The sequence below is a fragment of the Coregonus clupeaformis genome, chromosome 39 (genome assembly GCF_020615455.1).
Source record: "Coregonus clupeaformis isolate EN_2021a chromosome 39, ASM2061545v1, whole genome shotgun sequence".
NCBI lineage: Eukaryota > Metazoa > Chordata > Actinopteri > Salmoniformes > Salmonidae > Coregonus > Coregonus clupeaformis.
This window is the reverse complement of record NC_059230.1, coordinates 17,237,723-17,260,030: the sequence shown is the minus strand read 5'-3', so window position 1 is coordinate 17,260,030 and position 22,308 is coordinate 17,237,723. Positions and strand designations below refer to the sequence as shown.

Below are 22,308 nucleotides of genomic sequence, written 5' to 3'. Positions count from 1 at the left end.
CTTTTTTTTCCACAGTGAATACATGGTTAGAGTTGGGTTTATGCAGAACCACTCAGCTGACACTGCAGAGCCCAGAAGCAGGAAATGAATGGTGGAACACAGGCAGGTTCAAAAGAGATGCACAGAGCTGATGCACTTTCAGTCTTGAACCACATCCTGTTATGTGCTCCACTGGCTAGTACAAACACAACACCATAAACTACTGGGGAACCATACAGATTCTGTATGCTTAAAACCTACTAACAAATGCGCTGTCTGACCTCTTAATTTATTTTAATTTAATTTCAGCAATAATGTTGTGGGAGGACTACACTTGATAGTCCATTTGTAATGCAGAATTTCATTGAGTTCTTTCCAAAGAAGCCCTTTTCTCTGAGCTGAGGAACCAATCAGAATAGCTTCAGTAGCACGCTTGCTTTACCCTGTATGATAACACAAGATAACCACTGGGTTACACAGTGTATCATAAACATTCATGATCTGTGTTTATTATGAAATGAAATAATTGTACTACTGGTTGTATACACAGAGTCCAAAACATTAGGAACACCTTCCTTTTGCCCTCAGAACAGCCTCAATTTGTCAGGGCATGGACTCTACAAGGTGTCGAAAGCGTTCCACAGGGATGCTGGCTCATGTTGACTCCAATGCTTCCCACAGTTGTGTCAAGTTGGCTGGATGTCCTTTGGGTGGTGGACCATTCTTGATACACTCGGGAAACTGTTGAGAGTGAGAAACCCAGCAGCATTGCAGTTCTTGACACAGTCAAACCGGTGCGCCTGGCACTTACTACCATACCCCGTTCAAAGGGACTTAAATATTTTGTCTTTCCCATTCACCCTCTAAATGGCACAAATTCACAATACATGTCTCAAGTCTTAAAAATCCTTCTTTAACCTGTCTCCTCCCTTCATCTAAACTGATTGAAGTGACATCAATAAAGGATCATAGAGTTCACCTCGTCAGTCTATGTCATGGAAATGTTTTGTATACTCACTTTTCTATTTTTGGTGTGTCAATACACTGGCTTATGAAGTAATTTCATTTACAGCGATGACTTCCTGTCATGTGACCTGAGAGGGTTAATAAGTGGCCATTCTACAACCGCAAAAGGAGGACTGTTTATTGGAATATTCACACAGTGGAGTGTCATTTTCATCCCCTATTGGTTCACAACCACACACAAAACATGGTGTGTAGTATGACAGTGCATAAATAAATATTAATCAAGTAAATCAATTAATCATGTGAAGAGCCTGATGTGAACTAGCCTGGTGCCAGACCTGTTTGTGCCGTCTCGCCTACTCCTGTGGTCACTGTCGACAATACAGCCTAAAGCAGATCTGGGATCAGGCTAGATGTGAACTGTACCAGAGGCTGCAAAAGGGTGAAGTATAAACTGCTTATAAATGCAAAAAAATCAAAATGTAACACAGTGAATTATTTTTCTGTTCCATCTAACAGCGGAGCATTTTATGCCCTTTCTTTCCTATCTTCAAATACAACAGCTGGTGCTATATTGGTCTAAGACAGTGGGGTATTCAAAGTCTGTGTCGAACTGCAGTGGGGTCGCCACATTTTTGGGGGTAAGATTACAGATTATTGTATGGGACAATTTACAAACGTTTTTGAGAACGATAACTTGAAAATACAATTTTATTGAGTAAATGTATTGTGGATGGTTGTGGATGTAAAAATCATAATGTACAGATTTTAAGGTTGTCATTGGTTTTGGGGTGGGGTTGTGAGAAATTATTGTGGAAAAAATGGGATCCCCGCTGAACAAAATTGAATACCACTGGTCTAAGACAATTCTATTTCGTTCTACTGACTTGGATTACATCATTCAAACAATAAATACAACTATTTTTTAGTTCTGTGCCTCATGACACTCATAGAACTGCTATGATTTAAATGGTGTGACGTTAAGTACGTTCTACTCAGAACACATTTTCTTAGGTAACACTTTACTTGAACTCTCTGTTATAAGCTTATAACACCTTGTGAAAAATTATACTGCATGTTGCTCGTCCGTCTGCTTTTGGCTTCACCAAAGGGGGATCATTCACCCAAGACAACTTAAGTTGGGGAGCACAAATGTAGTGTTACCTTCTCTTCGAAAAAAACAAAAACAAATCACACAAGAGACTAACATACATGATAGCAATCATTTAAGCTACCTCCAACTCAAGTCCTTCACATAATTTGTAAGAAAAAGCACTTCATATCAAAATCAACATTATTTGGATATTGACCAATGTTTTTTCTTTATATGTCAATATAGTCGCCATCCAGCACAGTTTAATACAACTTATCCAATCGCAATTAACCAGTGCAGTTTTGTAAACAGTATAGCGATTTTAGCATACAGGATTATATTGATAATACCAATGGTCTGACTTCATCTCTTCAGCTAATCTAGGTTAATAGATTCCTATGACGGAATGGAAATAATGTATAGATGCATACATGTACAAATGTATAAGTATGAATAATAAAATGTTGTATGGCGTTTGATATGCATCACGATTAGCAGCTCTAACTACCCGATTAAACAATCCCTAATGGATTCACACTGAGTGCTTAAATGAGCGCAGGAACTGTAAATCTGCCTATCTACTTGATATCACTTATTGAGGGTGTATTCATATAAAACAAAATAATGTATACAGATGTGCCATTTTGTAAATGTGCCAAATTAACATAGACCTTTGTGCCAGTTGTCATACTGTATGGCATAAGGATTCGTGAGTAGGCTACAATTGAATCCTCATGTCTTAAGTTTTGTAGTGATACACATAATTGGATACTTAAATGTATACACCTTCAACTAGTGTCACCATCAATGCTCCTCAATAAAAACCGGTAACATATCTTACTGCAGTATGGAAGTCCTATGGAGATTATCCCCCTTCATCCTATATCTCCAACTGAAGCAGCATCTAAAGAGTTGTAGGGTGCATCTCAATTGTATTTCCTTGTGTCCTCCTCGCTCCCTTCTCAAAACGCATTGGAGGAGAAGGTCCGAGGGTAGGAACCTCTGACATTCTCCTCCAATGCCTCCTTCCAATGCGTTTTGAGGAGGAGAGAGGACACGAGGAAACAAGGAAATACAATTGAGATTCACCCACAGAATCCAATTGGTCTCTGTACACCTTCACTATAATAGTTCACCATATTCTCGACCCCTCTGTGATTCACACAGTTTAGTAACTGAGCTACACTTCACTACATCCTCCCACTCCCACACAGCTTAAGGTACTGTTGTTGATTCTAGTAAGGCTATGGTCTATGGAGTTTTAGTAAGAACGCCCTTTGGGTGTAGTGGTGACGCCCCTCGGCCAATCAGACGTCCCCGTCCTCAATGCGGACCAGCTGCCTCTCCAGCATCTCGATCCTTTGGCCCTGGGCCAAGACCACTGAACGCAGGGCCTTCACCTCCGCTAGCACCTCGCTCAGCACCTCCTCCTGGAGCGGGGGGGAGGGATGGATGGATGGATGGATGGGGCGAGACGGAGGTTAAGAGGGAGAATGTAGTCACATACATGTTAACATCCTAAATCCACAAGGCACTACATAAGTCTACTCAACACTTTTCTGGCACTTCTATGTCCGTACTCATACCTACTTCTCTAACCTCTTATTCATACCAAAACTGAAGAAAACAGACCAAAACACGGAGGGACAACCTGAACTTGACCAATAAGAAACTCTCGTTCTTGTCGCAAAACGTTTTCTGTTACAAAACGTTTTGCACTAGTGAATACACCCCTGCTATGCCTACTGCTATACCCTCTTTTACCCAAACTCCATTCTCACCTCTCTTTTCACCCTATCGGGTGCTCCTTCTCCTTGAGTGACCCTCTGCTGCACCACCCCCACCCCCTCGCTTTCCGGCTCCCTGGTTGTTGCGGTGGGCATTGCGGCCTGCCAGGGGACTGGGGGAGAGTCCGTCCCGGAGCCCTGCGGCGACAGCTTAGGCTTGTTCCGGAGGGTGTCCCTGTTCTTGGAGGGGGCACCCACGTAGCCCCCGCTCAGAGAGACCAGCAGGGGCGGGGCGTCCTGCCCGGCAATCCAGTCCTCAGCCAGAAGGGAGGGCTCCACGCTGGCCGTGTCCGGGTACAGGTCCCCCTGGAACAGGTCTGACTGAGGGGGCAAGAGAGGGAGGGGGGTCACAGGGAGATCGTTTTGAGACAAACTTGTTCAAGCGTGACTGGTTCCAATATCCACATTAGCATGCCACTTAGTGTAAAGCAATGTTTTGGGCATGCTAGTAAGTGGTGTGCTAGTATGGCCATTTGAACATAGTCATAAATGAGGAAGGCCTCGTTTCAAATTGTGTGCAAGGCAGCTTACCTTCCGTGGTACTGTCATAGAAATGGGCTCTACTTTCCTTTCGTGCAGTTTGTAGAACCTGCAATGAGAGAGAGAGAGAAAGAGAGAGAGAAAGAGAGAGAAAGAGAATGAAAGAAAGACAAGAGAGATGATTTACAGTGGGAGGGCATGAAAGAGGGAACGTATGAGGGGGAAAGGAGGGGTGACAAAGAGAGCAAATACACTGAGAAACAATTCAAGTAATTCACCTGGCAATCTCACACTTGTTGACATCCACGCCCCTCTTGCTGAGAAAGCCTGCTCCTCGCTGGGGCTCTTTACTGCTGTACAGGCTGAGGAAGTGGACATAGGGCGATTCGTCCGTCACCTCAAAGTACCGGATGGTGCAGTCCCCCTGAGAGTGATCAACAGATAAACGGGGCTAAACCAAACATCCGGTGGGGGAGATCTGATCATATGCCGCCAGCTGAATTTGTTCTTGAAAATGTTGTCGGAAATGGGTTTACTGTACCTTTCCACACAGGTAGACCATGTTGGTGTCAGGGTCATAGTAAGGGAGGAGAACCCCATTACTGGTGTCCATCTCCTGCACTGCCATTGGCTCAGACATATCCCTCTGCAACACACAGATCCAATCATTAGAACATCTGGTCAGTGTGTGTAGCGAACCCCTCAGTGCTGCGTCAAGGGAAAATAAACAGGGTTGACCTGACCTGTACTGTCATGATCCCTTAGCTCAACACTCTCCTCTACCACACAGTCAGAGCATAGGTTCTGAGGCGTCAATGTCCCATACACTCCCATAGGACTCTGCAAAGTCCTGTTTATGAAATGTATCCATCTATCCGCCATACCGTATCCCACAAGGCCAGCTGCCTCTCGCTCATGCGGCTGAATCCTGTGGTCAGGATCTTCCCGTCGGAGAGGAACACGGCCCTCATGGGCCGGGTGCCGTCATGGACCTTCTCTTTCACCTGAGACACACACAGCAACATCACAGGTGTTATAAGGGAAGGTAGAGTCAATGTCAATAAGTAATTCTATGTACAGCCAGTAGACTGTAGTTCATGTAGACATATCAAATATGCTGTATTTACAAGTGCTGATTAGCTGCATCCAATTTAGCACGGCAAAGGTCGCTTTCTTTCATAGGAAGGACATTATGTGAACAAGGTGGTGCTTATTTGCTTTGGCCTGCTGTGTGTTCTTGAATTTCTCCTTGAAGGATAATAAGGGACATTTTATGGTATTTGGTACTATTCATTTTACTTATTTCAATTCATTTGCATGCGTGTCATACATGGGATAGACAAGATGTACCTTGAGGACGGTCCCCCGTCGCGGGTCGATGACACGCAGCGCCTTGTCCTTGCACACGGTGCAGATGGCACTGCCCTCCCGGTTCCAGCTCACGCTGTAGATCAGGTCTGGGTGGGCATCGGCTATCTGGTACACCAGCTCCCCCGTGCCCACGTCCCACACGCACACCAGGTTGTCACAGCCTGAGAGCGAGAGAGAGTTGCATCAGTCAAAAACAGTCGTAAACACAGAATCTGGGAAAGCACAGACAAAACTAAGTTCACAGAAGAGGGTTAACACGCACGCTACCAAGCTTATTTTACCAAAACGTCGATCTCAATAAATGTGAAGTGGTCAAATCATGTGTGCAGGAGTTGTCCTTTACTTTTGATTTGATTTTTAAGAGTTCACAGATATTAAAAACGCAACATCGTTGTATGGACCAAAATAAATATGTATATGCAAAACATTCAAATAATCAAAAGGATACACAGAGACGTAACATATAAAAATGCAGACAAACATACAACTACTGGCACAGACGAAACGTATAGACATACAGACATACCATTCTAAGTAACACAGACACATACAGTTGAAGTCGGAAGTTTACATACACTTAGATTGGAGTCATTAAAACTTGTTTTTCAACCACTCCACACATTTCTTGTTAACAAACTATAGTTTTGGCAAGTCGGTTAGGACATCTACTTTGTGCATGACATATGTAATTTTTCCAACAATTGTTTACAGACAGATTATTTCACTTATAATTAACTGTGTCACAATTCCAGTGGGTCAGAAGTTTACATACACTTAGTTGACTGTGCCTTTAAACAGCTTGGAAAATTAGAGAAAATGATGTCATGGCTTTAGAAGCTTCTGATAGGCTAATTGACATCATTTGAGTCAATTGGAGGTGTACCTGTGGATGTATTTCAAGGCCTACCTTCAAACTCAGTGCCTCTTTGCTTGATATCATGGGAAAATCAAAAGAAATCAGCCAAGAACTCCGAAAAAAGATCTCAGGAAGGAGACGCGTTCTGTCTCCTAGAGATGAATGTACTTTGGTGCGAAAAGTGCAAATCAATCCCAGAACAGCAGCAAAGGAACTTGTGAAGATGCTGGAGGAAACAGGTACAAAAGTATCTATATCCACAGTAAAACGAGTCCTATATCGACATAACCTGAAAGGCCGCTCAGCAAGGAAGAAGCCACTGCTACAAAACCGCCATAAAAAAGCCAGACCACGGTTTGCAACTGCACATGGGGACAAAGATCGTACTTTTTTGAGAAATGTCCTCTGGTCTGATGAAACAAAAATAGAACTGTTTGACCATAATGACCATCGTTATGTTTGGAGGAAAAAGGGGGTTGCTTGCAAGCCGAAGAACACCATCCCAACCGTGAAGCACGGGGGTGGCAGCATCATGCTGTGGGGGTGCTTTGCTGCAGGAGGGACTGGTACACTTCACAAAATAGATGGCATCATGAGGAAGGAAAATTATGTGGATATATTGAAGCAACATCTCAAGATATCAGTCAGGAAGTTAAAGCTTTGATGCAAATGGGTCTTCCAAATGGACAATGACCCCAAGCATACTTCCAAAGTTGTGGCAAAATGGCTTAAGGACAACAAAGTCAAGGTATTGGAGTGGCCTTCAGAAAGCCCTGACCTCAATCCTATAGAAAATTTGTGGGCAGAACTGAAAAAGCGTGTGCGAGCAAGGAGACCTACAAACCTGACTCAGTTACACCAGCTCTGTCAGGAGGAATGGGCCAAAATTCTCCCAACTTATTGTGGGAAGCTTGTGGAAGGCTACCCAAAACATTTGACCCAAGTTAAACAATTTAAAGGCAATGCTACCAAATACTAATTGAGTGTATGTAAACTTCTGACCCACTGGGAATGTGATTAAAGAAATAAAAGCTGAAATAAATCATTCTCTCTACTATTATTCTGACATATTAAAGTGGTGATCCTAACTGACCTAAGACAGGGAATTTTTACTAGGATTAAATGTCAGGAATTGTGAAAAACTGAGTTTAAATTTATTTGGCTAAGGTGTATGTAAACTTCCGACTTCAACTGTACATAGACAAATCAATTGCTTTGAAATGTTGAAACCTTCTGATGCCCTCTTGAAGGATACTCAGTTTCACGTTAACCTTAACCACATTCTCCTTTAAACGTGCAGCACATGCTGTTAATTGCAAGGCAGGAAAACACGGTCTGTCATGGAACACCTCTCCAGTATGTTTAAAACTGTCCTTCAACTCTCACCGTTTACTGACTACTACATACTAGCTTTCTCTGGAGGTCCAATGTTCAACACGCGTGACTAGTACTACATGCTACCCTGACTCGTTGCCAAGCTATGTCCCAACACTATCAGCATGTCTATTTACAGTTGTGACTACATGCAACACCTCCCCCCCAAAAAACTAATGTCCTCTTTCTCAGACTACGGAGCTATTATACATCAAAATAAAAGTCCTTGCATAAGCAGTCTCACATTATCATGACTGGTGGTGACCAAAGTGTGTCACACTACTATCAATATGTCTAGTCTACCTTTCTTTGCAGCTTAAACCACACACATTCATTGACATAGGAGGCATTGCTTGTGAATAGTGGCCTGGATAGTCCAAACTGGCAGGCAGACATACACTGTTTAAGGTGCAGACATTGTCCTCTGCCATGCGTTGCCAACAACGCTCTGACGTACGACAATGAGGTGCAGATAGATTAAGTTACCTGCAGTTAGGAGGACATTGAAAGCTGTCGGGTGCCAGGCTAGGATTCCCACCCGTTTACTGTGGCCCTCCAGTGTCACCACGGGCTCTGTCATTGGTCCAGTCAGCCCTCCATCAGGGATCTGCCACACCTTTAATAGACAACACAGCCAATAACAACACTTTGTTACAGGGGTAGAGCATACAGATGACCCTCCCTTCCGTCAGCATGCATCTGCTGATCTGCAGCATTTTCAACACAGATATACCCTCTTGATAGTAGTGTATTTATCATAACGCAATCTTAATAGTATCATATAATAGCGCATCTGTTATTTCCCCTTTTTAAACACTTATGACTATTCATTCAGCTTTATGCCTCAATCAACGCAAAGGTCTGGACAAGGGTTGAACCTTTGATCATAAATAATAGTGAGCCGCTTAGGGTTGCAAAGCTACTGGTAATTTAGCAGTTACCGGAATCTTCATTAATTTTGGTAATTAACAGGTAATCTATGGTAACTTTAGTCATTTATACTATAATAACTTTTTTTATTTTTATGTTTTCATATATAGTACACTGCTCAAAAAAATAAAGGGAACACTTAAACAACACAATGTAACTCCAAGTCAATGACACTTCTGTGAAATCAAACTGTCCACTTAGGAAGCAACACTGATTGACAAAAAATGTCACATGCTGTTGTGCAAATGGAATAGACAACAGGTGGAAATTATAGGCAATTAGCAAGACACCCCCAATAAAGGACTGGTTTTGCAGGTGGTGACCACAGACCACTTCTCAGTTCCTATGCTTCCTGGCTGATGTTTTGGTCACTTTTGAATGCTGGCGGTGCTTTCACTCTAGTGGTAGCATGAGACGGAGTCTGCAACCCACACAAGTGGCTCAGGTAGTGCAGTTCATCCAGGATGGCACAACAATGCGAGCTGTGGCAAGAAGGTTTGCTGTGTCTGTCAGCGTAGTGTCCAGAGCATGGAGGCGCTACCAGGAGACAGGCCAGTACATCAGGAGACGTGGAGGAGGCCATAGGAGGGCAACAACCCAGCAGCAGGACTGCTACCTCCGCCTTTGTGCAAGGAGGAGCAGGAGGAGCACTGCCAGAGCCCTGCAAAATGACCTCCAGCAGACCACAAATGTGCATGTGTCTGCTCAAACGGTCAGAAACAGACTCAGACATGAGGGTGGTATGAGGGCCCGACGTCCACAGGTGGGGGTTGTGCTTACAGCCCAACACCGTGCAGGACGTTTGGCATTTGCCAGAGAACACCAAGATTGGCAAATTCGCCACTGGTGCCCTGTGCTCTTCACAGATGAAAGCAGGTTCACACTGAGCACATGTGACAGACGTGACAGAGTCTGGAGACGCCGTGGAGAACGTTCTGCTGCCTGCAACATCCTCCAGCATGACCGGTTTGGCGGTGGGTCAGTCATGGTGTGTGGTGGCATTTCTTTGGGGGGCCGCACAGCCCTCCATGTGCTTGCCAGAGGTAGCCTGACTGCCATTAGGTACCGAGATGAGATCCTCTGACCCCTTGTGAGACCATATGCTGTTGCGGTTGGCCCTGGGTTCCTCCTAATGCAAGACAATGCTAGACCTCATGTGGCTGGAGTGTGTCAGCAGTTCCTGCAAGAGGAAGGCATTGATGCTATGGACTGGCCCGCCCGTTCCCCAGACCTGAATCCAATTGAGCACATCTGGGACATCATGTCTTGCTCCATCCACCAACGCCACGTTGCACCACAGACTGTCCAGGAGTTGGCGGATGCTTTAGTCCAGGTCTGGGAGGAGATCCCTCAGGAGACCATCCGCCACCTCATCAGGAGCATGCCCAGGCGTTGTAGGGAGGTCATACAGGCACGTGGAGGCCACACACACTACTGAGCCTCATTTTGACTTGTTTTAAGGACATTACATCAAAGTTGGATCAGCCTGTAGTGTGGTTTTCCACTTTAATTTTGAGGGTGACTCCAAATCCAGACCTCCATGGGTTGATAAATTTGATTTCCATTGATAATTGTTGTGTGATTTTGTTGTCAGCACATTCAACTATGTAAAGAAAAAAGTATTTAATACGATTATTTCATTCATTCAGATCTAGGATGTGTTATTTTAGTGTTCCCTTTATTTTTTTGAGCAGTGTATATATGTCCATATTGTCCATGGATTTCTAGTGGATAGACCATATGTTTCAAAAGAAAATAGCCTAATTAATGAAAAAAATAAAACCTAATCAACAATGGCATTATTTTCAAATACTATTATTTTATTTTTTTACAACTGCCACTAGTTTGGCACCAAAAAATTTACAACGAAGACATATTGACATAGTAAAATAAATAAAAGTATGTAAACAAATATATAAAGGATGCCAATGGTATTTAATATGTTGATGGTTCATATTTAGGATAATGTTCTACAGCTTTGTCATTCTATTTTTGATCTTGTTGATTATTTTGTATATTTTACGTGATAAGGCCACACAGAGGGACAGAGATAATTACAGACGCCTGAGATAATCTGAAGTATCCAAAAAGGCCACTAGATGTCATCTGATACAATTCCCCAAAACACTTTAAAGTTACCATAAATTCTGGTAGTTTACTGCTAAACTTTGAAAGTTTCCAGTAATATACCCTCCCTTTGCAACCCTATAACTGCTTATGTTTCCTTTTTAGAGGGCAGCTACCTTCACATCACCACCTACCTTTACAGTGCAGTCCTCCGAGGCACTGGCGATGACGTTGTCGTCATGGGGACACCACTGGACATCCAGCACTGGAGCTGCGTGTCCACACACTGTGGGTGTGGCCTGGTCAATTCTGCCACTCTGTGGGAAAGAAGCAGGTGGGCATGGTTATCATCATCATCTGATTAGTACAAAACCCTAGGTCAGTGGTTTTCAAATGGTGGTCCTTTATTAGAAAAAAATTACAGTTGGGAGTATCAATGGTGTTATATGCAATTGTACATTACTTTTCACAATGCAAATAGTTTATTATAATAATAGGCCTTTAATCAGTTACATTTGTGATACAATTGCAGGAATAAGATATCAAGATAGGTGGGCACTTTTAGGGTATTGATCCTTATCTTCCATCTGAGAGAGGTTTGATGCCGTGGAGTAGTGGAGGGTATACGCAGGTATATACCATATACCCACTTATTTTTCAGTGGGCATTGCATATACTCACTTCTTAATCCCCACAATGCGTATCAAAGTAGTGTAGTAGAGGTATACACTGTATCAATTAATAAGGCTGATGGAACAAATCAGAATGTTTAGCTTAAAATGTTGATAAACTATTATTTCTTCACACTTTAGGCGCAGCAATGTGCACAAGGCAGCAGGCCTACACGTGAATGTTCCAAAATGTAATGTGCGGGAAAACAGCATTCTAAAATGCACACTGCACATGCGAGCGGTTTCATGGACAAAGATGGAAATATCCGTTCGAAATGTAGAAAGAGGGGAGATCTAAAGATGCAACAACTATCATGGGTTGCTAATATGACCAGGATAATGCCTTTGGCTGCTACACAATGAAAGAAAGTTGAAAGAAAACCAATAGAACAGGAGAACACATGAGGAAACTCCATCTCATGAGCTACAGAAACACTACTAAACAAGCAACAGTGCTAGGTGCCTGTGCACTTGAATTAAAGGGTAACTACAACCAAAAATCTACATTTCTTAGATTTTTCCAAGACATCAAAAGTGGTCTCCTAATGTGGGTTTGTTATGGACTTTGAGAGCAATAAAAATATTAAAGCTGGCTATGGGATTTATCATTTTAGGTCATTCAGAGTGTATGTGACTGTTTCTCATATCATTTTCACAGGGCACCTTTCCTTTCGCCGGGTGGGCCGTTTGCAAAATTTGGGGAACAATTTGAGTGTACCCACTTCTCCAGGCACCACTGGGTGGATGCTTAACGGGGCTAGCACAAACCTTGTTGAGTGGCATAACTAGGAAGGCCCCTCCTCCGCCTGATTCGATGACGACTGCGGTGAATTTGGGGTTCACAGCGCAGAGGGGCCCGTCCCATGTGACACGGGACACTCGGACGTCATCGATGCAGTGCTCTGCCTTCCAAGCCTGGGCGAAGACGTGCCTGAACTTGCTCTGTCTGACCACGCCTCTTCGGAACGACATGACTGTGAAGAGAGAGATATTGGGAGCGTTCGAGCAGATCACTTTTGTCAATTCGGTGACCATTGTTGGTCACTGCCTTTCAAAGCATCTTGCATTATGGGGATAAAAACGGTCAGACTTTAACATATATTATCGACAGCATGAATTTAACAAAAAGTATGTGATCAAAGGTCATGAACGTGACCAAAGACTGACTGAAACAAACTTTGCCCACAATTCATGTATACAGTGGATATGTATAAATGAATGTGATATGTTTGGCTCCCTCTATCTTACCAATTGATTGTACAATATACACATTTTCAGTTTGTGAGTGTGTGATATAGGGGATGGAGACACATTTATTTCAACATTATAAATTATTAGTTACCCATAATGCACCCTAAGCAATAACGTGACAAATCTGTTATCCTCTACTAACTATGCAGCCCCATCTCACCTGATAAATGTATCATGCTTCCAAGACATCTACCTCATCAAATGTACACTGAGTATAGAAAACATTAGCAACACCTGCTCTTTCCATGACATAGACTGACCAGGTGAAAGTTATGATCGCTTATTGATGTCACTTAAATCCACTTCAATCAGTGTAGATGAAGGGGAGGAGACAGGTTAAAGAAGGATTTTTAAGCCTTAAGACGGATTGTGTGTGTGCCATTCAGAGGGTGAATGGGCAAGACAAAATATTTAAGTGCCTTTGAACGGGGTATGGTAGTAGGTACCACGTACACCGGTTTGACTGTCAAGAACTGCAACGCTGCTGGGTTTTTCACGCTCAACAGTTTCCCTTGTGTATCAAGAATGGTCCACCACCCAAAGGACATCCAGCCAACTTTGATAACTGTGGGAAGCATTGGAGTCAACATGGGCTAGCATCCCTGTGGAACGCTTTCGACATCTTGTAGAGTCCATGCCCTGACGAATTGAGGCTGTTCTGAGAGCAAAAGGGGGGGTGCAACTCAATATTAGGAAGGTGTTCCTAATGTTTGGTATACTCCGTGTATATTGAGATAGTCACATGGAAGTGGTGGTTAGAATTCATTAGAATTCTGGTGGGGCTAGTTTTACTTCTTGCAAGTCAGAACTAGGCAAGTGGTAGGCCAATGAGTTCCTAAACTGAGCCATGTTCTTTTAAGAACAACCTTAAGCAGGCTACAATGTCAAGAGTCAAGCTTATAAACAAACAGTATTTTTCAGCGAAACCCCTATCAGCTCAAAGTACACGATATGGCACTGACTAACAAAAACGTGTTTATTCAGTTAGTCAGTAACATTTAATGAATGTTCATGCTGGGGATAAGGAAGCAAGTAAACAACCAAATTCCCCCATACTGTGAGTCAGTCAGTTCTAAAATGAACAGTCAAGGCTGGCTGGACAAGAGGGCATGATCTAACACAGGGAAGGGGAGTAGTGTGTGTGTGGGGGGGGGGGGCTAATTCTATAGGCCTATGCAGGGTGATACCCAATTCTTTACAGTTGACGCTACAGTATAATCTAATCAAGGGTGTTAACATATGTTACATTCCAAAGTAACGGATTGATTGTAAATTATAATAACATGACGAAACGTTGGCTTGCATCCTAATCATTTGAACGTAGGAATGTCTGTGGGAGTGGTAGGTGTAGTTTGCAAATAGATTATCTGCACAATGCACATTATCATCAGCGTCAACATGAATTGAAAAGAGGGGTCGGAAAATATCCATATAAGGACACAAAATACAACTAAGGGAATGAATGTCACAGACGACAAATTACCTAAGTAGTCTACATGATCGAGAAGAGGGTCGACAATGTGTGGTTAAGAGATTAGGCAAGGTAAATACAATAGCAAGATGTTTTACAAAGAGAAGGACATATTTTTTCCATTACTGTACCTCGATTTCAGACAACCTCTTAATTGGAAAAGATAAAAAGGCCAAAACTAGACCGTGACAAGAGGAAGCCAATACAATAATCCGCCACCAGCAGTAACTTAATCCTTTGCTATGTTGGAGAGACGGCTACACAGCCGACCTACCACGATGGCAGGAAATAATTGTTGTAGATGATTAAACACAGCCAGGTGATTGATGATTTGCGCTCAACAAAAACAAACACGCGCAGCGCACAATCCTGATGCAAAATTATTGCCCACCCGGTTGCTTCAAAATTGCGTATCTGTGATGCAATATTTAACTTGAGCAAGCATGTCAAAAGATTCGTAAATGAAACTGTAGACGAAGACAAGGGAATGGTCACCGCGAATGATGGGCGTGCGACGGAAAAGATGCTGATACTACGCACTCCGTGTTGGAATGATTAATGTTTGGAACAGAAATTCTGACTTCCGCCCCTGGCAGGATATAGTGGATGTAGCCAGAGAGGAAGAGGCGAAGCGAGAGAGTTTACACCGCTCAAAATCTGTCCACGAAATAAGACCACGAAGTGAGGATGTTTTTAATGGAGGTCAATGAGAGAGTGTCGAATTTGGTCAACATAGTTTTGTATTGCTAATTTGCTACGTGAGGCTTATTTAATGGAATAAAAGTTTCGTAATGTTTAGGTTGTTACAAATGCACTGATATAATTGGACGCACTTGACATTTCGTCAACAAAAAATACAATAAAATAAACTTTATATCGGAGTTTTGCCTGTACGTATCTGCCCTCTCATTGGCTAGAATGGTCCCATCTGATCTCGCCCCCCCCCTTATCTATTTATCACCCCTATAAATATGATTGTAATTTCATGCTCATGTCCCACAAAGAGAAATGCGCTACATAAAATGACTGTAAGTCGCTTTGGATAAAAGCATCTGCTAAATGGCATATAATTAATTATAATATAAAATAAAATAACTTTGGGCAAAAGGGAGTGCGTGGGATGCTAGCACATAAAACAATGAGACAGATATTTCACCGGATGTATAAATGTGAACCATCAACTTGGCGTTTCCACTCACTACAAAATATGGACTATAGAAGCCCAGTGGCCGGTAGTGGGAGAAGATGGAACGAGATGGATTTTGGACGACATTCTACACATCTTCTCATCGATTAAGCATTTGATATCAATACAGATTTCGGTCCCCAAAACTAAAATCTGTTATGAACAGAGTGGACTAAGTTTTGTAGACTTACCCTTTGCCAAAGTTTTAAAAAATCGCGTTGTTTAGAAGGAGTGCAAACAAGAATTGCGTTATTGCACACGCGCACTTTACAGAGTATATATGCAAATATTTTATAGAACGCGCCAATAGGATCTCTCTAGCTTGTGCTTGGCTCTGCCCATCTCCTTGCTTGTTCTGCCCACAATGACTAATTTGTTCCCAATGTTAACGACAGGCAGTGGTCTATCTTGGGTTAGTTGTAAAACTCTTCGATGCTAGTAGTAATTTTATCGCGTGCACCGGTCAGTAAAGGAAAAGGTGGGGCGTATGAATGTAATCTCCCGTGTAGCTCAGTTGGTAGAGCATGGTGCTTGCAGTGCTAAGGTTGTTGGTTCGATTCCTACGGGGGGGAAAATGAAATCTATGCGTTCACCATTGTAAATCGATCTGGATGACAAGCATTTTAGTGAGAGGCCGTTGTGTGGAATAGATTATTATTTGAGTGTCACATTGTGGATGAAATAGGCTGTGTTTTGTGGAGGAAACGGTAGAGCATGTATTGATATTTTGTGAACTGTATGACATAGATAGGGAGAGTGTGTGAAAGGGTTAAAAAGGCTGGACGGGGTTGAGGTTTGGGTGGTGTAGTGGGGGGAGGGAAGTGGTGTCAATGCTCTATTTCACTTTCTTAGAGGAACAGGACTAATGAAGATCATTTAATGTAGGTAGGCAATGGCTGGCCTCACACTCCAGTACAATAGGTGGCGGTGTATACGATCCGCCAACCCAATCTCAAAGAAGAAGAACAACAACTTGTTTGCTGTAGGCCGCCGTAGATCATCCAAACACGCTTGCTGCTAAGGAAGGAACAAATGGTTTTTGAGAAGAAGTCTTCGGGTGAGTTTAACCCTCTTTTCTTATAAATAGTTGCTTCTGGTTATAATAGCCTAACTATATCCAGTACATAACTTAAGTACAAGTCACAAAGACATGACAAGTAGTAAGACTAAACAACCGTAGAATTTCGTTTGTCACTTGAGCTTGCTAACTGGCTAGCTAGCTAAGTGGCTAACCGGCGGTGATGTGTCGGTAGTTAGTATGTTTGACATGCTATACTGAAACATTATAGAGCATCTCTGATTGACAGCCTAAAGCAGACGAAATAAGTGAGAGGAAGTACATGACAACAGAAAGTCACTTTCAGTACTTTTCCAACAGCAAGGTGTATTTGAGCAGGGCTAAAACAAAAGCCTGCACACCCAGTAACGGTCCAGGAGGGTTTAGGCTACTGTTACTATTGCCTTTAAAACATGACACCAGTGTTGACAAAAATGACTTAATCCATAAAACTACAGATATTGGATGTTTTATAGAAAATGTACCCCCTCCCCTCCCCCAGCCCGTGTTGCAGAGGCAGGACAGAGGCGTGTGTTAGATGATGCAACACGCCAGCGGAGGTTAAATCGCCAGCTGGATGCTTTAGAGAAGGACAACTTCCAGGATGACCCTCTCTCCTCACTGCCTCCCACCGGTCCTACCGCCCGCCTACCTGCCTTTAGCGAAGGCGACGAACCTGGTGTGTTTGAATGTGACTGTGTGTGAGGAACACCTTTTAGACCTGCCCAGGGCTACTGTGAGGAGTTGGTTGAGAGCTTTACATACATTTTCCCATGTATACTTCCCCCTTCTCTCCATTTTTTTTCTCTCTCGCTCATTTTCTCCTGCCTCTCTCTTCCTCCTCCTTCCGTCATTCTTCCTGTCTCTAGGTAAGAAGAAGAGGAAAACTAGAGGCGATCACTTCAAACAGAGATTCCGCAAAAACTTCCAGACTCTACTAGAAGAGGAGGTAGATAATAGAACTAGGACACCTCAAAGGTATCCTTGCGGTGGCAAGCGCAGAAGTGTACCCGCTACACCCCATTTGAATCAGCTGTTAAAAAAAGAAAGAAATGCCACTTATCCTTTTATCTATAAAATGTCTTATACAACTAGCTAAATTTGTTTTATCACTTTACACATTTTATTTGGGTATTCCACCCCTGTAAACATAATTTGTCTGACTCGCTAGTGGAGAAGGAGTCTCATTACAAGCGCATTTTCATCCACATTCCCTCTCCTCGCCGCCTCTCCTCGATTACCTTAGGACGTTTTTCAAAAGGAGGCGAGAGACGACGCAGGATTGAGCAAAACCAAATGAGATTCTCCCCATCTTTGCTGAGTCTAACCCTAACCTGGCCCTGCTGTGTTGTGATTGGCAGAACGTGTCTGAGAGGGAGGAGCCTAACTACCTGTCGGCTGCAGCCCCTCCTTCCTCGCTCCCCCCTCGTCTGTTCTGCTCAGTCTGTGGATTTCCCTCGCCCTACACCTGCTGCTCCTGTGGGGGGCGCTACTGTTCCACACGCTGCCTCACAACCCACAGAGAGACCAGGTAACTCACACTACACACATACTGTTCCACACACTGTATACACACACGCACTGTTACACACGTTGTCCACACACAGAGAGACCAGGTAACATGCATGCATCATGTGCAGACACACATTGAAAACAACACACACATCTACACACACAGTATTGTGTATCAGCCTCACATCTTTCTCTCTCTATCAGGTGTCTGAAGATGACTCTGTAGCTGCTAATCTGATCATATTTGGTCATGCTCACAGAATTTGGATGGTAAACTCATCCACCTGTAGCTATCTAGAATGTTACAACAATACAGGAACGGCACCACGGAGAATTACTAGTGTACCCGAACATTGCTACAATGTCTCCCCAGAGATGCTATGGAGAGAAGGCTACCAGAGAACGATGGGGAACACTGCTAGAACGTTACAGCATGCACACAGTGGCATAGCACTGTGAAGTTAGTGTTGTGGAGTAAGACCTGAAGGGGGGGGGGGACAGGAAGGAGAGGGATGGGTTTGTGTCGGATGGTGTGTAGTAAGGGGGTATCTTGGGCCCATGCATATGTCTCTGTCTGTCTGTCTGTCCTGCTGTGATGATTCATTAAACATGTTTAGATATGACTCTGTCTGCTGTCCTTTATGCTTTAGCTTAGCCTCCTGTATTTTGTCGTTTGTGTGTGTGTGTGCGGGCGGCTGTGTGTCTGCGCGGAGCATGTTTGTGACTGGTGGGTGTACCCTAGTCCAGGTTTGTATACAGATGTTTGTTTTTGGGAGGAGTGTTCCTAGAGGGAACAACAGGTTTTACGCTTATTCACTTCCAGGAGGATGAATAAAAGAACTGTATTTTCTGAAACCATTGCACAAACACACACACATAACCTTCTGCATAACTGACTAAAGTCTAGCAGTGGTTGAATATATGTTAATGTTTTGCATGTACTGGATAGGCTATACAATTATAGGTGGGGGTGGGGGGGTCAAGTGGTAACCAAGGGCAACAACCCCTGAACCTCGAGCTGTAAAGGACGTCAATTATTAATGTGCGCGGATGGAGGAGAAAGAGAGCGTGAAGGGTAGCGCTGAATTTGGCACAGACAGGACGTCGGAGTGTGTGTTTTGGTGTGTTTGTTGTAGCCTATTGACAGCACTTGGGAGTGTCAACGAGTGAAAGCTGCGCGTGCATCGTGCGTTGTGTGGATGACTGGGCTAGGCTCGGTATAATAATCGGTTACCTGTTCGCACAGCAGACTTTGCCCGGTGAGGGAGTGTGTACGGAAATTTAGTAACAGGCAGCTGGCAAGCGAATCTAGCAGCGGATCGGGGACGCCTCGAGCTGTAAAGCGCGAGCCGATCGCTGAAGCGCACCAGGTGAGTAGGATGTAATGAATGGGTGTAGCCTATGGGTCGTCCTTTTTAACACAGATCTAGGATCAGATTACCATACCCAAACCCTAAACCACTGGGGGGATGGCAGAGACCGCGGGCAGATTAATCCTTCTGATCCTAGGATCAATGGCTCGTTGATCAATACGCACAATAAACTATAGGCTACCGCTGTCTTTCATTTCCGCCGGGTATAGCCAAATAACGCAGTTTTCACCGAGCTCTGAGAAGAGAAGCATAATTTGCGTGTTTATTTTCGATTTTTTTTTTTATTTGACGCTGAAAATCTCCTTCAACGGTGGCAATAGGCAACGCTGTGATTGGCCAAGCTGTGTTCTCTGAGGAGCGCAAGGCTCGTATTGGGTAAGAGGTGTGTGCACTGCACAGATTGTGTGAATATGTTTTGTGTGTGTGTGTTTCTGTGTGCAGGGTAATAGGCTAGATTCCCACTGATACTGCTGCTGCCATGGAGAGGAGGGAGGTAAGATATCGGAATATTTGATTGTGATGCACAATTAAACAGCATCCATTGCAGAACGTCTGCTCTTACCCCAAACCGCCTCTCTCTCTACCTCTATTTCCTTCTCTCCTCTATCTCTCTCGCTCTCTTCTTGTTCTTCAGTATCCAGTCGGAGAAGTCCTCATCATTCCGATGACATTGTCGACGTCACCTTCGCCCCAGGACTCAGTTCGACCCCAAACCCTTCCCCTCCAGCCCTCTTCCCCTCCTCCCCCCGTCTCCTCCCCTCCTCCTCCTCCACTTTCTCTCTCCAGTCCCCAGCTCCAGGCTGAGTTTCTGAGGAGAGCTCCCAAAGCTGCCTCCCCCGACAACGACTTTGCTAGACCCCAAATCCTTCCCCTCCAGCCTTCTCCCCCCGTCTCCACCTCTGTAGCCTCCCTTCCTCCCCCTCTTTCCTCCACTCCTCCACCCCTCCGTCTGTCCAGTCCCCAGCTCCAGGCGGAGTTTCTGAGGAGAGCTAGCCGTGGTCTCAGAACTGTCTCCTGCGACACCGACGATGTCCTCACTTCCCCCAGCTCCCCCCTGGTCTCACCCTTTACCTCCACCACCACCTCCCCCCTTACCTCCCCACCTCAGCCTCTCTCCCCCACCTCCCCCTTTAACTCTCCACCACAGCCCCTCTCCCCCTCCACGCCCACTACAGAGGGTGAGTGTACGTTTTCGAACAGTGTCATGGTGTAGTACTGATTAGTATAGTCTGAGTAATGTGTTGCTAGTCTCTCTCCACTTCTCAGCTACTGGGTATAGCTAATGTAGTAGCAGTCGTAGTAGTAGCAGCAGCGTTGTTGTTGTAGTAGTAGCAGCATTGTTGTTGTAGTAGTAGTAGTAGTAGTATAATAATACAGTAGTAATGTGTGTATGTGTCTCTCCAGTAAAGTGCTGCTGTGTGTAGTGTAGTGGTGTACAATAATATTTGTGTGTGTGTGTGCAGGTCGCGCTACTCGCCTTTCTCTCTCCAGTCCTGAGCTGCTGACGGAGCTGCGTCGGTCTCAGTCCCGTCCTATGAAGCACGTCTCCATCTCTAAAGGACTCACCACTGTCTTCTGTGGACGGGGCAGGGGTGTAACGGTAAGGTGTGTGTGTGTGTCTCACACCACTGTCTTCTCTGGCAGGGGTGAGGACAGAAAGTATTGGGGGATGATGTGAGAACTTACCTACTGTGGTAAATATAAACCGCTCCCCCCTCTCTCGCTCTCTGTGCACCAGACTCCTAGCTCTGCCCCTGCCTCAGGAGCAACCAACCAGACACTCCGCTCAGACTCCACGGCCAATGGGAGAAGACAGGCGGGTCCCAGGCTGTCCAATGGGACATTGCGTTAGACTAAGTTAAAGTGCCTCTGAGGAAACCATCTGCTGTATAGTGTCAATGTTATTGATATTCATGAAAACCAGTACTGTGGCCCTCCAGGGCCTGGAGTTGAAAACTGAATATGATACATGATCTATACTGCCATGTGCCAACAATAAACATGTTACACATTAACATCATAGACACAATGCAAACTAACCGACAGACTTACACACACTGTAACTCTTCATGTAAGACATGGAGAGCAATGTGTTGAGCTGAAGTATGCCTCTCTCTGGAATAAATAAAATGTATCATAACACACTTGTTTGTCTCAGTATTGTGGGTGGGTGTGGGTGGGTGTGTGTGGGTGTCACATCCCTGATAAGTTCCAACTCATAGCCAGAGTCCAGAGACATCATGAGATACAGGGACATCATAACCTTACCTGCTCGTGTGTGTGTTGGCTGACAGGTGATGTAACAGGGGTTGAGATAAAAGCCAAAGGTTATAGGTCAAGTTCAGTGTTCCAGGGGGTGTGGCTTAAATAGGAAGCGTATGTTTACTGTGTTACATTTAGAAAGAGCGGGAAAGGAAAACAGTACTAAGAAAGAGTGTAAGAGGCATAGAGAGTACAGGAAGAATGAGAAATGACAGAGAGACAGCAGAGGGAGAAAAAGAGAGGGAGAGATGAGCTATAGGTAGAGAAATACAGAGTAGGCGATAGCCGTTTACTACCAGTTAGATTTGCTCACCATCCGAATTTGTCTCGGTAGCGATTAACCTGGGGACGAGGTTAACTACCGGTAAGCTATGTGAAGGGTGGTGTTCATCAGGACAGTACCTGTCTGTGTAGACAAGATGGGACTCTATTAGCGACTGCAACACTACCTGCTGCTGGCCTCCATCATGGCTCTGCTGCTCTTCCTCAGCTCCTTCTGGCTCCCTGAGTTTCCACTTTAACCATAGTGTTTAGCTGAAACTGTTCTCCGTGAGGCTCTTTCTCGCTGCTCAGGTTGGAATGTGTGATTCTGAGACCTCCTGGCACCCCAGTCTAAGTTTCC

The 22,308-nt window shown here is 44.2% G+C and overlaps 2 protein-coding genes and 1 long non-coding RNA gene across 3 annotated transcripts; 2 read left to right on the top strand and 1 right to left on the bottom strand.

Moving 5' to 3' along the window:
- Nucleotides 1–1,109: 1,109 nt before the first annotated feature.
- LOC121554743 (coronin-1B) lies at nt 1,110–14,884 on the bottom strand. The gene is made up of 11 exons (XM_041868473.2): nt 14,428–14,884; nt 12,343–12,548; nt 11,098–11,220; nt 8,393–8,522; nt 5,656–5,837; nt 5,190–5,309; nt 4,847–4,951; nt 4,584–4,729; nt 4,357–4,414; nt 3,820–4,146; nt 1,110–3,468 (listed from the first exon to the last, which is right to left on the bottom strand). Exons 2-11 carry the CDS (start codon nt 12,544–12,546, stop codon nt 3,346–3,348), a joined length of 1,518 nt encoding a protein of 505 aa, XP_041724407.1. The 5' UTR covers nt 12,547–12,548; nt 14,428–14,884; the 3' UTR covers nt 1,110–3,345.
- Nucleotides 14,885–16,373: 1,489 nt separating this feature from the next.
- LOC121554504 (zinc finger HIT domain-containing protein 1) lies at nt 16,374–18,674 on the top strand. Its single transcript, XM_041868109.2, has 5 exons — nt 16,374–16,539; nt 17,042–17,218; nt 17,409–17,488; nt 17,901–18,070; nt 18,256–18,674. Exons 1-5 carry the CDS (start codon nt 16,515–16,517, stop codon nt 18,275–18,277), a joined length of 474 nt encoding a protein of 157 aa, XP_041724043.1. The 5' UTR covers nt 16,374–16,514; the 3' UTR covers nt 18,278–18,674.
- Nucleotides 18,675–20,561: 1,887 nt separating this feature from the next.
- LOC121554505 lies at nt 20,562–21,564 on the top strand. The gene is made up of 3 exons (XR_005997705.1): nt 20,562–20,602; nt 20,888–21,024; nt 21,163–21,564. It is a non-coding gene; the product is annotated as an uncharacterized LOC121554505 (long non-coding RNA).
- The last annotated feature ends 744 nt before the right edge of the window (nt 21,565–22,308 follow it).

Coding starts and splice junctions, on each gene's coding strand:
- LOC121554743 (XM_041868473.2), bottom strand. CDS start 12,546: ATGTCGTTCCGAAGAGGCGTGGTCAGACAGAGCAAGTTCAGGCACGTC. Junction 5,838..8,392: donor CAATGTCCTCCTAACTGCAG/GTAACTTAATCT, acceptor TCTCGCTCTCAG/GCTGTGACAACCTGGTGTGC. Junction 4,415..4,583: donor AACAAGTGTGAGATTGCCAG/GTGAATTACTTG, acceptor CTCTCATTGCAG/GTTCTACAAACTGCACGAAA.
- LOC121554504 (XM_041868109.2), top strand. CDS start 16,515: ATGGTTTTTGAGAAGAAGTCTTCGG. Junction 17,219..17,408: donor TAGCGAAGGCGACGAACCTG/GTGTGTTTGAAT, acceptor TCCTGTCTCTAG/GTAAGAAGAAGAGGAAAACT. Junction 17,489..17,900: donor AGACTCTACTAGAAGAGGAG/GTAGATAATAGA, acceptor TGTGATTGGCAG/AACGTGTCTGAGAGGGAGGA.